Here is a 15,173-nt window from a genome sequence, read left to right as displayed (position 1 = left end):
CAAATCAAAATTAAAAATGTTTCAAATGAAAAATGTTTCTACTTAACTGTCTCCAGCATTTGTGATGAGAAGTTTATACAGTGTGTTCTATTTCTGCCTTCCACATCCTCGCCAAATCCCTGAGATGTTGAATGGGTCTTTGGTAGGAAGTTTTCCTTCGGGGCATTAATCCACCCAGGATGTTGCTCAAAAGCCTTCTCTGGAACAGAAGGGGATTGAGACCTTGGGGCAGCCTTATATAAATGAGAATCACAATCCTTTGTTCATTTAGCAAATATTTATCAAGGGCCATGATGTGCCTGATACTGTTCTTGGCCCTGAGAATTGGGGTATGAGATAGCTTGAATCTTTCAGGCCTGGGCTGGAAAAGTAATGAGTTTTTAGAACTCATTTTATTTATTTATTTTCAGTTTGGCTGCTCTGGGTCTTGGTTGTGGCACACGAACTCTTCATTGTGGCCTGAGGGCTTTCTCTAGTTGTGGTGCGCCAGAGCTTCTCATTGTAGTACGCAAACTTCTCTTGTTGCAGCTTCTCTTGTTGCAGAGTATGGGCTGTAGAGCACACAGGCTTCAGTAGTTGCAGTATACTTGCTCTAGAGCTCTCAGGCTCAGCAGCCCCACAGTGTGAGACCTTAGTTCCTCGACCAGGAATCGAACCTGTGTCCCTTGCACTGGAGGGCAGATTCCTAACCAGTGGCCAGGAGGGATGTCTTGTAATGTTGTTGTTATTCAGTTGCTAAGTCACGTCCACCTCTTTTTGACCACGTGGACTGCAGCACACCAGAATCCCCTGTCCTTCACTATTTCCTGGAGTTTGCTCAAATTCTTGTCCGATGAGTCAGTGGTGCTAGATAACTATCTCATCCTCTGCCTCCCCTTTCTCCTTTTGCCTTCAATCTTTCCCAGCATCAGGGTCTTTCCCAATGAGTCAGCACTTCACATCAGGTGGCCAAAGCTTCAGCTTCAGCATCAGTCCTTCCAATGAATATTCAGGGTTGATTTCCTTTAGGATTGACTGGTTTGATCTTGCAGTCCAAGGGACTTCCAAGAGTCTTCTCCAGCACCACAATTCGAAGTGCTCAGCCTTCTTTACCAACCAACTGTCACGTTCATATATGACTACTGGAAAAACCATAGCTTTGACTATAATGGACCTTTGTCAGCAAAGTGATATTTTTGCTTTTTAATATGCTATCCAAGTTTGTCATAGCTTTCCTTCCCAGGAGCAAGGGTCTTTTAATCTCGTTGCTGCAGTGCCCATCTGCATTGATTCTGGAGCCCAAAAAAAGAAAATCTGTCACAGCTTCCACTTTTTCCCCTTCTATTTGCCATGAAGTCATGGATACCAGAAGCCATGATCTTTGTTTTATTAATGTTGAGTTTTAAGCCAGCTTTTTCACTCTCCTTTTTCACCCCCATTAAGAGGCTCTTTAGTTCCTCTTCACTTCTGCCATTAGTGGTATCATCTGCATATCTGAGGCTCTTGATATTTCTCCTGGCAATCTTGATTCCAGCTTGTGATTCATTCAGTCCGGCATTTTGCATGATGTACGTGCCTATAAGGGCTTCCTCTGTGGCTCAATAGTAAAGAATCCACCTGCAATGGAGAGGCAGCAGGAGACTCAGGTTCGATCCCTGGGTTGGGAAAATCTCCTGCAGGAGGCCATGGCAACCCACTCCAGTATTCTTGCCTAGAGAATCCCATGAACAGAGGAGCCTGGTGGGCTATAGTCCATAGGGTCACAAAGTGTTGTACACGACTGAGGTGACTTAGCACGCATGCATACACACACCTGCATATAAGTTAAATACGCAGGGTGACAATATACAGCCTTCATGTACTCCTTTCCCAATTTTGAACCAGTCAGTTCTTCCATGTCCGGTTCTAACTGTTGCTTCCTGACCTACATACAGGTTTCTCAGGAGACAGGTAAGGTGGTCTGGTATTCCTATCCCTTTAAGAATTTTCCACAATTTGTTGTGATCCACACAATGAAAAGGTTTCATGTAGTCAATGAAGCAGAAGTAGATGTTCATCTGCCTTTTCTAAACCCAGTTTGTACATTTGTAAGTTTTCAGTTCAGGTACAGCTGAAGCCTAGCTTGAAGGATTTTGAGAATTACCTTGCTAGCTTGTGAAATCAGCGCAATTGTACAGTAGTTTCAACTTTCTCTGTCGTTGCTCTTCTTTGGGATTGGAATGAAAACTGACCTTTTCCAATCCTGAGGCCACTGCTGAGTTTTCCAAATTTGCTGACATATTGAGTGCAGCAACTTTTAGGATTTTAAGTAGCTCAGCTGGAATTCCATCACCTCCACTATCTTTGTTCATATAATTCTTCCTAAGGCCCACTTGACTTCACACTCCAGTATGTCTGGCTCTAATTGAGTGACTACACCATCGTGGTTATCTGCATCATGAAGACCTTTTTCTCATGGTTCTTCTGTGTATTGTTTAATGGGTAGGACTTAAACGGGGCTCCTCCAGGTAGCATAGCACAGTGTGTTCTGTCTCCCCTGCTTTCCCTGTGTCTTCTGTTTTTCTCTTCTCCCCCACCCCAGTTCAGGAGCCATGTTTAGCTAACGCTGAAGAATTACTCAGCTCTTGTAAACTGCTGAGCTGGGTGTTTGGGTTTCTTGGCTCAACTAAGTACTAGATGGTGATTCAGCAGAAACTTCAGGTCCAACAACTGGCAGGGAGGGATAAGAATAAGAGGGAAGGGTAAGAGGGAGCCAGGAAAGGAAGGGATGGGGGTGGGGCAGCATGGGCAGGAGCTCAGCTGGAAGTGTCCAGGAAGAGCTGTGTGAATCAGGATGTCCACAAGCTCCAGCACAGGGGTGCACCCCTCCTCCGCTGCTTGTTTGTCCTCAGAGGTGAGAAGCCCTGCCACAGGCTCAGCACATCTGTCCTTAGAGGGGCTTCTGAGATTTCCAAAATGATGCCAGTGCTTCAAGGTGAAAAGAGCTGGAGCAGGGAAAACGTGCTGTAGCGTGGTAGGCAAGATCTATTTCAAAGCCCCAGTATGCACCTTACCAGAGCTGGAATCAAAGCTTTGTTGATAGGAAAGAACTGCATTTGACGTGGTTATTGCTTCCTTTTCACGCTTTTGTCTTTCACCAGTGCTTCACTCCTGTGATAATACCAACCTTTGTGGTAAGTAGGCAGAGACGTGAGATTTTATAATAGCTCCCGAGCCCGTATGAAAAATGTCTTGACTCTGGGTGAGCCCAGGATTTCAGAGAGCTGGCTCTGTGTCTCCCTACTCCTACCTCAATTTCCTCTCTGAGGTCCGTGAGGAGGAAAGATAGGCAGGCCTGTGTGGGCTGAGCTGGAATCTATCTTGAGTCTCGGGGTCGGGTGCCTTAGAGCTCAAACAGGGCTGCGGTGTTTTCTTCGCCTGTCAGTGCCTTCCGGCAGCCGGCCTTGGTTACCTCCTTGGATCTGGAAACGGCTGAAGTAAGGCAGGCCAAGCGAAGCAGCTTTTCCACAATTAGAAACACGTGCCCAGTCCCATCTAAGGAGCCGGGTCCAGCCTATCGCAGAGCGGAGCGGAGCCACACCCACTGCGGCAGGCATTGAGCTCGCTGGCTGGGGGCACCACCCTGAGGACCTGTCGGAGGGGCACCTTACCCCATTTGCTCCTGGTCCAGAGGAAGGGAGTTGGGGAGCAGGCCAATACATGGCAGGAGGCTGCAAGCCCCAGCAAAAGGTGAGGCTAAGAAATCAGCGCTTCTGGCAGGCCCATGACCCAGGTGAAATTTACGGCTGCATCAGAGGGCTAGGGAGCTCCATCCCAGAAAGGTGCTTATTTTGAAGCTCTGGAGGGGAACAGGGCGTTCTGATTTCTACCCAGTGGCGTCACTAGCTTCCCTTTCTGCAGCTGCCTGCTTTAGTACATTCCATCTTTCTTTTTTCTGTCCTGACCTTCTTTCTGTATTCTGCTCCTTTCAATCTTGCTCGCATGGTCTCTCTCTCACTAGTAATGACGTGTTTTGTTCCCCCTCCTTCTTCATCCCTGCTGTGTCTATCATGATCTTTCCCTCTCTCCTTCACCACCTGTCTTTATGGACTTTGGCCACCCTGGGCGTTTTTACTGCCTGCTTTCTCTTATCTGAAAAGACAAAGAGAGCCCAGGTTCTGGAAATGCTAAAGGAAAACAAACCTTGCTAAGCTGCCTCTAGCTCACCCTTGAGGAAAGAATGAGCAGCAATACCAAGAAATCCAAGTGAAGTTCCCAGAGCTGGAGAGAAATGTAATGTGACATTGATAAGGGACCAGAGGAGGGAACACAAGGCAGAAAAGAAAGTCTGCTTGTGGGAAGTAATTTTCCGAAGCCCTGGGGGACCGGCAAACACAAAACCGCTGGTTTCTGAGGAACAGCCATCCTAGTCTCTCCCTTTTTCACACTGGCATCTTACTTCCTGCTGCCCAGAAAGCAACTTGGCCAGCATCTTCAGGTGACAGACCCAGAGCCCCTAGTGGCCATGGTTACCACTGACAGGAGCAAGGGAGAGAGAATGTAGGCATGGGAGGAGAGGAATGATGTGCATGTGATTCAAGGAAGGCTGGTGTAGTGGCAGAATAAGCAACTGGGAATTGGAGGGACGGGGACCCCAGGGGGTAGTCCTGTGTTTGGCACTAATTAGCTAGAATATTACTTCCCCCACATATAAGATGAGGTTCTGGGTCTCTCTGACTGCCCCTGAGGTTGAAGCCACGCCTCTGGGTAGTAGGGTACAGGCCTCTCCCTTCAGTACCAAGACCTGTCTATAAGTGAGCCCCAACTGTGTCGTTCTCAGCACTGCTTTTATAACAGTCAGCCCAACCCCTAGCCAAATGGCTTCTTCCTGACTTTCACCCATCCGACCAGAGCAGTGTGGTTCATAGAACAGAAGCTGGCTTGACTAAAGGAACGAGAGTGCTTTGGGGATCCATGTGAGAAAGTGCTCATTAGCCCTCTGCTAAAGATACAAAATGACCCATTGCCTGCCCAGCTGAGCAAGAAGCCAGAATCCTGTGTCCAAAAGCAAAGGAGGTCCTAAAGACAGTCATCCAGTGGTCATGGTGGGGATAGCTTGTGCTTTGTGAGTTTTTGGGGGCAGGAGAAACAGCCGTGTTATGTACCCTCCCCCATCTCTGTCTAGCATCAGCAGTACTTGCCCACCCTGCTTCATGGGGTTGTCCCCTGATGTAAAAACCCTGATGTTTACTCTCTAGAGAAGCACAGTGGCCCTGTGCACCCTCAGTATTTTCTGAATAGATTTGTCCATCTAGCCATCCTCTATTCAGTACATATTAACACCTACTGTGCGTCAGACTGTTACAGAATCTCAGGGTCACCCTAGCCATCAGAGTGTTGTTAATGGCTGTGTGTGCACTGTTGGCTGCAGAAGAACAGGGAAGTTTCCTTCTTTTCTGGGCCTGATGGGTAGAGCAGCTGCAGCTGCAGCAGCATTCCTTGCTTTCTGTAGGACAGTCCTTCCTGTACAGAATGGGTGGTCCAACCAAGGTATATGGACAAGCTTGAACATCTGGGCTCTTTGTGCAGTGCCTTGACCTTATGTTTACACTCCCGTAGCCCCCTACTCCACCTTTGTGCCCACTCTTCCAGACAGCTTGGGTTGAAGGACCCCAGAGCAGGTGATTTGTGGGTGAGCATCCTGCTGAGAAAAAGGCTGAAACATGAGAAATTGAGGCAAAGGATCAGGGATAGAGGAGGAAGCAAGAAGGGAGAAGCAATGCAGCTTTGCAGGGTAGGTCCTGATGTGTGATACGGTGGCTCCAGAACCCTCCAAACCATCCCCTTTCCTATCTTCTCTGCTTTACTGCCAATTGTCAGCATTATCCTGAGCAAAGCATGCCCTCTTTTTGAGTTCCAGTTTCTTAGCTTATGAACAATAAGGATAACCATGTAACCTTTTGTACAGTCATACATAGGTCATAGAGCATCCTCGTGGCATTAAAATGGACCACACTTCTTTCCATTTTACAGATAGGGAAAGGAGGCTCAAAGAGCTTGACTGGCTTGTCCAGAGAGTAAGTGACCACACTGGGCATCATGGCCATTGGGTTCTTCAAGTTCTCCGTTGTCTGATTCTTAGTTTGCCCAGGCTGCCATGTCCCTCTGAGGGAGCCATCTCTGCCTCTGTTCCTCAGACCTGCTCAACCCCAGCCCCACTGCTACCGTTTCACTCCTTACACAAGCTGCTCTGAGCTCTACTGGCTTAATCTGTACTTGACAGAGACACCAGAAACCCGTGTGGTCTTCTGCCTGCAAGGTGTTGCTGGATAGAGCTGAGGGGAAGAGGGATAAAGTCACAGCCCTGGCTCTGTGATGGTCTTAGGGACTTAAGACCAGCCCCACAATCCCCTAATTCATCCTTAGAGGATTTTCTGAAGGAAGATTTATTTATTTATGTTAAAGATTCACTGATGTTCTGTTTCAAAATGCACTAGAGAGATTGATTTTAAATTGCTTCTTTTACCGGTAGTCTATAATGTATTTAATTTAAGGTAAAATTGTCCCCCAAATGTTGTTCCTATTCTTTCCTTCCAACTTTTGTAACCCTTGGATCTTGGATCTGACTCCCTGAGTCAGTTGGGGTGGACTCTGCCTGGGGAAGCCGCAGAGCGGAGGCGTTGTCCACGACAAGATAGCACACAGTGGGGCCACCCTTTCCCTTCTGCCGGGAAAAATGAACTTAGACTCTGGACTCCTGAGCATCTCTTGGCTCTCCATTGGGACATCTTTTATGGCCTTTGATTGTAGCCTCTGGTCCGTAAAGTTAGGAGACCAACCAAACTCTGGGGACAGAGAACAAAGGACTCGTGTCTGTGAACATCTCAGCACTCCACTGGCCTCGAAAGAGGTTTGTAACTCTTGGGGCTGTGTGTCTGTGCGTCTGGGTTGGGCACATGGGCCTGTTGCTGTATGGACTATGGAGGAGGCTGGGGAAGAAGCCAGGATTGATGAAGGAGGACTCTGAGGAGTCTTTTGCCCTGAATCTTTCTGAGAGGAAATGCGCGGCTAGAGTTACCCTAGGGCGAGCCTGTTTACTACTGTATTGAATTACCCAGGGGAGAAAGAGAAGGTGGTGACCCTCCAGCTATAGCATCTGGGCCTGTGGAAGAGCTGAGATGCCATCATGTGGTGCATGTGACGTGGAAGTTCGCCAACCGGGTCAGCCCATTGGTGACCTCACTTCGCTGCCTGCTCCCGGCGCTCCCCCCTCCCTCCAACTGGTGTCCTACGAGGCCTGTGACAGGCACTCCTTTGGAGCCCTGGCGTGTGCTACCTCACGACGGCTCTGCCCCTGCATCCTTGTCTTTCTCTGTGGTGTCTGGCCCTGCATTCATTTCCTATTACTGCTGTAACAAATTACCGTAAGCTTAGTGGCTTAAAACCACACAGATGAGTCGCCTTGCAGTTCTAGAGGTCAGAAGTCCTAAACTCAAGGTGTCCAAGGCTGAGGCCCCACTGAAGGCTCTGGGGAGAACTGTTTCCTCACCTTTCCCAGCTTCTGTATTCTTAGGCTCGTGGCCCCTTTGCATCTTCAAAGCCAGAAGCATATCTTTAAATCTCTCCTTCTCTCTCTTTTTTTCTTAATTGACATATATATAGTTAATTTACAGTATTGTGTTTCTGGTATACAGCAAAGTGATTTAGTTACAGATTTTCTTCTTTAGATTCTTTTCCATTATAGTTTATTAAAAGATACTGAATCCAGTTCCTTGGACTATACAATAGGAACTTGTTTATTTTACATATAGTACTGTGCTAATCCCAAATCCGAGTTTTTCCCTCTCCCCACTTTCTCCTGTGATAACCATAAATTTGTTTTCTATAAAAATATGGAATGTTTCATGAATTTGCTTGTCATCCTTGCACAGGAGCCATGCTCATCTTCTCTGGCCATTCCAATTTTAATGTGTGTCCTGCCAAAGTGAGCACTCAAGCCTTTCTCTGTCTCTGACTTCCGTTTTCCGTTATCACATCTCTTTTTGTAACTCTGAACTTCCTGTCTCCCTGTTATAAGGAGGCGAGGCCCCCTCAGATAATCCAGGATCATCTCCCCACCTGCAGATACTTAATCACATTTGTGAAATTCCTTTTGTAAGGCAACATTCACAAGATTAGAAAGTTGATACCTTTGAGGTAGTGTGTCTGCCCACCACAGGCCCAGTGAGTTCTGGTGTCTTGTCATGGAGAGAAGTGAACCAGAGGCTTCGTGACTCCCCAGGGATCAGAGTGTGAGCGTCAGGGCTGGCCTGGGCTGAGGGGATCAGTGTGAGCATCAGGACTGGCCTGGGGTGAGGGATACCTTCTCTTAGGGAACAGAGCTTACCTACCCTCTTCACGGTGGACGTTCCAGATTGGCCCAGGTACTGTCGTGGGTCTGACAAGGCTTCTGCCTCTCTGCTGATCCTGCAGCTTTCCCAGGGCAGAAAGCACTGAGCCCCGCTTTCCCACCTACATGGCAGTTACCAGGCCCTGGGTTCTGGGCAGGGTAAGAGATTACTGGGTTCTGAGTCCCCTCCTCCTGCCTGCCTCATTTTTTTGTCTCTCTCCCATTACCTTGACATTAAGGTTTTCGAACGGGGCAGATTAAGTAACCAACCCCTGACTTCAGCATCTTCTTGAAGTCTCATCTTCTTGATAAGCTTTCACCATGTCTTTTTTTAAAAAAAGTCAGGAAACAAAAGAAAAAGAGGAGAAGGTGCCCAAGAAATACAGAGAAATCTGGGATTCCATGGGGCCCTCTAGAGAAGCAGCAACCCTCCGCACAGTCAGATTACAATGCACAAGAGCCCATCTTGTGTCTTCCTGTTTATTTTGTCCAGCTAGCCCCACATTATAAAAATTCTCTCTAATGCTAGGATCTTCCTCACTTATAAGAAGCATCTCTGGGGAATTCCTTGGCAGTCCAGTGGTTAGGACTCTGAGTTCTCATTTTCAAGGGTCTGGGTTTGATTCCTGATTGGGGGAAACTAAAATCCCACAAGCTGTGGGGCTTGGCCAAAAGAAAAAGGAAGCATCTCTGATTCCCTTGGGCTGACCTAGGGGCTCCATGTGGATGCCTGCCAAGCTTCTGTGAAGAGCTCTATTGTCGTCATATTGCTTTGTGATCTTTTAGCTCAGCCATCTCCCCTCTTACAGTGTGAACTTCCTAAAGAGAGGAAGGGACTTGTGTCTTATTTATAATTCCCCCCACCAGGGTATCTAGTAAGGTTCTTTGTAGATGATGGTTGGGTAGATGGATGGATGGATGGATGGAGACTCTCAAGTCTCAAGCTGCAATTTCCCCTCGTCCCCATCTACATGTGGCCTCCCTGAGGTCACTGTATCTCAAGCATGCAGAACTCAATATCTGGCTGGGAAGAGAGTGGGGACATAGCCCTCAGCAACAGAAAGGGCTCTGGGTATAGACAGACAGAGACAGGATGCCTGAGGAAGGCAGGGTCTTGCCAAGTGTTGCCTTTCCTCACTGACCTTTCCTCTTGGGATGGAAGCTCAGGTTTCAGCCTGCTGTGAGGGAGGCTAACCTGGGGTACCAGGAGACTGAAAGTACCTTCTCTCCCCTCAGTCACATGCTGTGATCGCCTGTAGGGCCAAGGGTCAGACAGGGTGGAGGGGGTGTGCAGCCATTGTCCAAGGAAATTAGTGTCACAGGCAGCCTATCTCCCCCACTCTATTCTCAAGATTTCTCTATTATGTCTGAGTGAGTGAGTGAAGTCGCTCAGTTGTGTCTGACCATTTGTGACCCCATGGACTGTAGTCTACAAGGCTCCTCTGTCCATGGAATTTTCCAGGCAAGTGTACTGGAGTGGGTTGCCATTTCCTTCTCCAGAGGATCTTCCAGACCCAGGGATCAAACCTGGGTCTCCCGCATTGCAGGCAGACGCTTTACCGTCTGAGCCACCAGGGAAGTGACGTCGCTCAGTCGTGCCCGACTCTTTGCAACCCCATGGACTGTAGTTTACAAGGTTCCTCTGTCCATGGAATTTTCCAGGCAAGAGTACTGGAGTGGATTGCCATTTCCTTCTCCAGGGGATCTTCCCGACCCAGGGATCGAACCCAGGTCTCCCGCATTGCAGGCAGACGTTTTAGCGTCTGAGCCACCAGGGAAGTCCCTATTATGTCTGAAAGATCCCTGAAAAGGCTAGAGGTTAAAGATTAGTTAAAGGCTGGGTTCTTGTGGGGGTAGGCTTAGGAAGGACAGAAGACATGCACAGTAAGTTAACTTGACAAATTGTCCTTTCCTTCAAACTTCTCGATGTCCCCAGGAACACTGTGAAGAAGCCTTTCTGGCTGCCCGGTTAAGCTGGCACGTGGGGAGGTGACCACATTTTGCCCTCTCCTCCCCTTGGCAAGGATGATCGCTGCATGATGACATCATGATCTGGTTCCTCATTCTGTAATCCTTACCTCTCCTGGAGTCACAAGGGTTTTGTTTCCTAATCTTCCTTTCATACATCAGTCTCCTTTATCCTTTAGTCATTATTGTTTGTATCTGCTTGAACTCCAGGGGCCCAGGGACCCAGCCTTGTACCTAGCGGCCTGGGGAGGAGTTGAGATTACAGGCCTAATTACTTGTTACCAGGCATGTGATCCTGAAATCCTTACTGAATTGAGCAAGATAATGTGTATGTATCAGGACATCTCAGCCCATCTGGAACATTTACAAAATGTTCTCCTAGTTTGGGCACATGAAATCCTTCCTCTGAAAACATGTTTTGATTCTCATATGACACCATCTTGGATAAAAGCTCCTCCACTAGGAATCAAGAGTTCCTGCCCTTGAAGTTATGCTTCCTGCTGCTGTTTTGATACTGTGAAACCAACTGAGAAGGTTCCTGGAGAGCTGGGGAGATTGGTGCCCACTGTAGAATGTGTAGACTGAGATGAGACTGGAGGATTGATGAAGTGTGGCATTTTCTTTATTCAAGTATTAAGTATTTGTTGAGCACCTACTATATGCAGGCACCACTGATATGCCCTGGCTTCCCTGGTGTCTCAGTGGTAAAGAATCTGCCTGTTAACGCAGGAGACTTGGGTTTGATCCCTGGGTTGGGAAGATCCCCTGGAGAAGGAAATGGCAACCCACTCCAGTATTCTTGCCTAGAGAATCCCACAGACAGAGGAGCCTGGCAGGCTACAATCTATGGGGTCGAAAAAGAGTCGGACACGACTTAGCGATTAAACAATGACAAATGATATGCCCTGGGGTTAAAAATATGAAAAAGTCATAGTCCTGCCCTTCTACAAGGAGACACACACAAAAAAGAGACAACTGTAATACAAAGAAATAAGTGCCAGCCTTATTAACAAAGTGGTCTGGGAGTAGAAAGGAGGAATGAACTTTGTTCCTTGTCTACAAAATGCAGCTGATACATCTTACCTGGCAGGCACCTTGTTAGGAATAAATAAAATAATAGACTCACGGTGCGGGTGACATTTGAGCTGGATCCTGAAAGATGAGGAGGTTCCCAGGTAGAAACAGCACAGGGAGGAAGGTTACAGATGGATAATCATGTCAGGTCCTTACCCCGAGGAGATGTTCTCAGAATCACGTAAGGTTGGAAAATACTTGGAAAGTAAAAGGACAGTTTCAGGAGAAGGTGTTGATAGAACTTGGTCAGCTGTTCAAGTAAAGTCAGAGGCCTGATCAGAGGCTTGAGGAGACAGAGTCTCACTACATGTATGGCTTGTGCCCTGGAAGGTTGAGGGCACATCCTGGTGTCTGTTTCAGGGGCAGGGGAAACAAGGGGATTTTAATTTTTTTCTCATATTCTCAAGTACTTCATAACCATCAGGAAGCTGGGTTACACAGCCCCTGTGATCCCCTAAGTTGCTTAGGGAGTGCTGCAGTAAAACCATCCTATCTCTTGGCTTTTGAGCTCTCGGCCAGCCCTTGGAGGGTCCATGTTGTTAGTGTTTCTATGGGATCCTTGTGACTCCTAGCCCCCCCATTCCACCAAAGAAGATATGGGGATGGTGGCAAATAAACATGAAAACATGCTCAATAGCATTAGTCTCTAGGGGAATGCAAATCAAAACCTCAATGAAATGTCACTACACACTCTTTAGAAATGGTCAGACTTTTGAAGCTGACAATACCAAATGCTGCCAAGGATGTATCAAAATGATATAACCACTTTGGAAAACAGTTTGGTTATTTCATATAAAGTCAAACTATATTCACCATATGACCCAAAATCCCATCCCTGGAAATTTACTTAAAAGAAATGAAAACTCCCCTCAAAGACCTCTATGAAAAAAAAAAAAAAAGACCTCTATGATCCACTCAAAAACTTCTATGCAGGTGCTTATAGCAGCTTTATTTATAATAGCCCCAAACTGGGAGGCACCCAAATGTCCATTGCCTATTGAATAGAACACTAATACATTCATGTAATGGAATGTTGCTTGACAATAGAAAGGGACTATTAATATATACAGCAACATGCATGGACCTCAGAACCACCATTTTAAGAGAAATAAGCCAGACACAAAAGGCTGCATATTGTATGATTCCATTTATGTGACATTGTGGAAAAGGCGAAACTTTCAGGACAGAAATTAAATTGGTGGTTTCCAGAGGTAAGGGAAAGGGGCTGACCTCAAAGGAGCACAATGTAAAAAAGGACTTTTAGGGGTGTTGGAAATGTTCTATACAGAGGGTGTCGAAGTGACTAAACAACTGAATACATTTGTCAAATCTCATCAAACTGTACACTTAAAAAAATGAACTTTACTAAATGTAAACCAGAACTTGAAAAAGCTGAGTAACAAAAGATTCCTCTATACTTTGTTACCCTAAAATCAGGTTCAGGAAGATGACATCCAGGATTCTACCAGCTGCTTAGGGCTCCTCTTGAGCACACAATATCTTGAGCCCACATTCATGCCCGGATGAGAGGCTGATTTTTTCCCCAAAGTCAGTGCCCATACTTCCACGCTCACTTCTGACTTCTAAGCCTGAGCAGGACGTGTTCTGACCAAGCTCTAATTTGTGGCACGCAGTCTCCACTTGGAACCCCACCTACTAACCCCACCAAAGTTTCAGATGCTGGTGATGAGCCTGTGGCATTTTTGGCTCACCTATTACAGTCTCATCATCAGGACTGAGGAAGGTTGCTGCTTCTGTCCAGACGGATCTGGTAGTCTCCTCATGGCCCTGAGGATATGTTTGGGGGTCTGTCATTGCAGTGCTCCTCACATGGGTCAACTGCTCCAGTGTGCGGTGGGCCACCCGGGTTCAAGACATCTTCACAGCTGGCAAGCTCCTGGCCTTGGGCCTGATCATCATCATGGGAGTTGTACAGATCTGCAAAGGTGGGTATCATCAGAACATGCCAACCCTTGCATGTACACACCCCCTCACACTGTCTTTGGATGTGTGCACAACCTGAGATGTCCCAATTCTATCCTTTTCATATGTGTTATTACTATTTATTCATTTGGCTGTGCCAAGTCTTAGTTGTGGCATGCGGGATCTAGTTTTCCCAGAGCAGGGATTGAACTGGGGCCCGCTGCATTGGGAGCCTTAACTCCCAATGCAACTAGGGAAGTCCTTGAATGACTTTTCTTATTCACTTGCTTGACAAAGGGGACAAGAAACCAATTTCCCCCGGATGGTTGGGAGCTGAGCACCCCCTGGGGTGCCAAATTCTGTCTTCCCTTGCTGACCTCATGGTTCTAGCACAGGCAGATGAAGATTCCATATTTCTAAACACTGCTGTTTGTCCCAGCTCCAGGAAGGCTCTTTGTATCTTATATTTTATCTTGTCTGTATCTTAAAATGGGAGACAGAGGAGATTTTTACACATTTCAGAAATTGCCCAGCTCTACACGAGAGAGCTCTACATTCCTGGGGCCCCTGCCAACATTCCCCATTGGATTGGCCCTTTCCAAGCCCGAGTCTGTATTTGGTTTCCATGGTTCCCATGGCAGCACTAGCCTTTGCCTAGTGTCACTACCTCCTAGAGAAAGTCAGATGACAAACAGGGGGACCTCCCACCTGCCCACCTGCCCCTGTGTCTGGATTTTGATTCCAGGAAAACAGAGTTAAGGTTCAGTTCTATAATGGGCCTAATTATTTTCATCCTTTGGATTCATTTCTTTAGCAGGTGGTATTATTTTCAAGAGTAGAGACTTAAAGAAATTGCTGGGCTGTTTTTTCAAAGATATTAGGCTCTCCTAATCTGGTCTCACGGCCTTCTCCCGATCACTCTCATCTCATTATTTCCTGTCTAAATGCTCGATTATGGGTGAAGATATAAAGTATGGTCAGCTACTCTGTATCTCACTACAGTCTTAGTCAGCAGCCTTTCCTGAGGACCCTCTGTGTACAGGATACTGTGCTGAGGGCTAAGAAGGCAATTGGAAAGCTGTCCACTGAAGATTCCCCGTCTTCAGGAGATCTATTCCATGAGAAGATAGACCAAACACACACCCTAGGAAGAGACAGGAGGATATTGACAAAGAAAGCACAGCAAGCTTGAGCTAGTAGCATCACAGAAGCTTATGTTTGAGTGTCTGTTGTTCTTGCTGCTTCTCCATGAAAATGTACAAACTTGAATATGAGGGAGGGTAGTCAGAAGACTGCCAGTGACTCCACTCCTGCATCTCTTGAGTCGTAGTGAGCCAACTCCATTTACCCTGCCCTGCCCAGTAACCTCTCCCAGGCTTTCCTTCCAAGGAACTTTGCCTTTTGAAAAAGGAACATTCAGAGCTGTGCTTTGGACCTGAGCCCCTATTTGGACTCATCATTATCATGTTCTGGGGGGTCCTGAACTTCTCGGCCCACTTTTGGCCCCTCTTCACCAATATGTGGGGTTCATTGGAGACCAGGGACCTGGGGCTGCCGGGCTCTGACATGTGTCTCTCTGAGCAGCCTCCTGTCCGTGTGTCCACAGGACAGTACTTCTGGCTGGAGCCAAAGAATGCATTTGATAATTTCCAAGAACCTGACATCGGCCTCATCGCACTGGCTTTCCTTCAGGGCTCCTTTGCCTATGGAGGCTGGAACTTTCTAAATTACGTGACTGAGGAGCTTGTCGATCCCTACAAGTGAGTTACAACAGCTCTCCCCCTCCCCCTTCAATATCCAAGGCACCTGCCACTGGAAAGAGGGAGCCAGGTGCCTAGTGCCCACTTCTCCCGATAGCCCC

At 47.2% G+C, this 15,173-nt stretch overlaps 1 protein-coding gene and 1 non-coding gene across 2 annotated transcripts in view; one reads left to right on the top strand and one right to left on the bottom strand.

Moving 5' to 3' along the window:
• SLC7A8 (solute carrier family 7 member 8) overlaps window positions 1–15,173 on the top strand; it is a 49,850-nt gene that overhangs the window by 24,294 nt on the left and 10,383 nt on the right. Inside the window, exons 4-5 of the mRNA XM_068964956.1 lie at window positions 13,210–13,335; window positions 14,919–15,072. Coding sequence (XP_068821057.1) covers window positions 13,210–13,335; window positions 14,919–15,072 — 280 coding nt within the window. The remainder of the gene's footprint in view (window positions 1–13,209; window positions 13,336–14,918; window positions 15,073–15,173) is intronic.
• Window positions 7,845–7,950, bottom strand: LOC138074683 (U6 spliceosomal RNA). The gene has a single exon (XR_011144508.1). It is a non-coding gene; the product is annotated as a U6 spliceosomal RNA (small nuclear RNA).

The sequence above is a fragment of the Capricornis sumatraensis genome, chromosome 2 (genome assembly GCF_032405125.1).
Source record: "Capricornis sumatraensis isolate serow.1 chromosome 2, serow.2, whole genome shotgun sequence".
Classification (NCBI taxonomy): Eukaryota; Metazoa; Chordata; class Mammalia; order Artiodactyla; family Bovidae; genus Capricornis; species Capricornis sumatraensis.
Note: the sequence above shows the minus strand (reverse complement) of the source record. Positions and strands in the feature narration are given on the sequence as shown.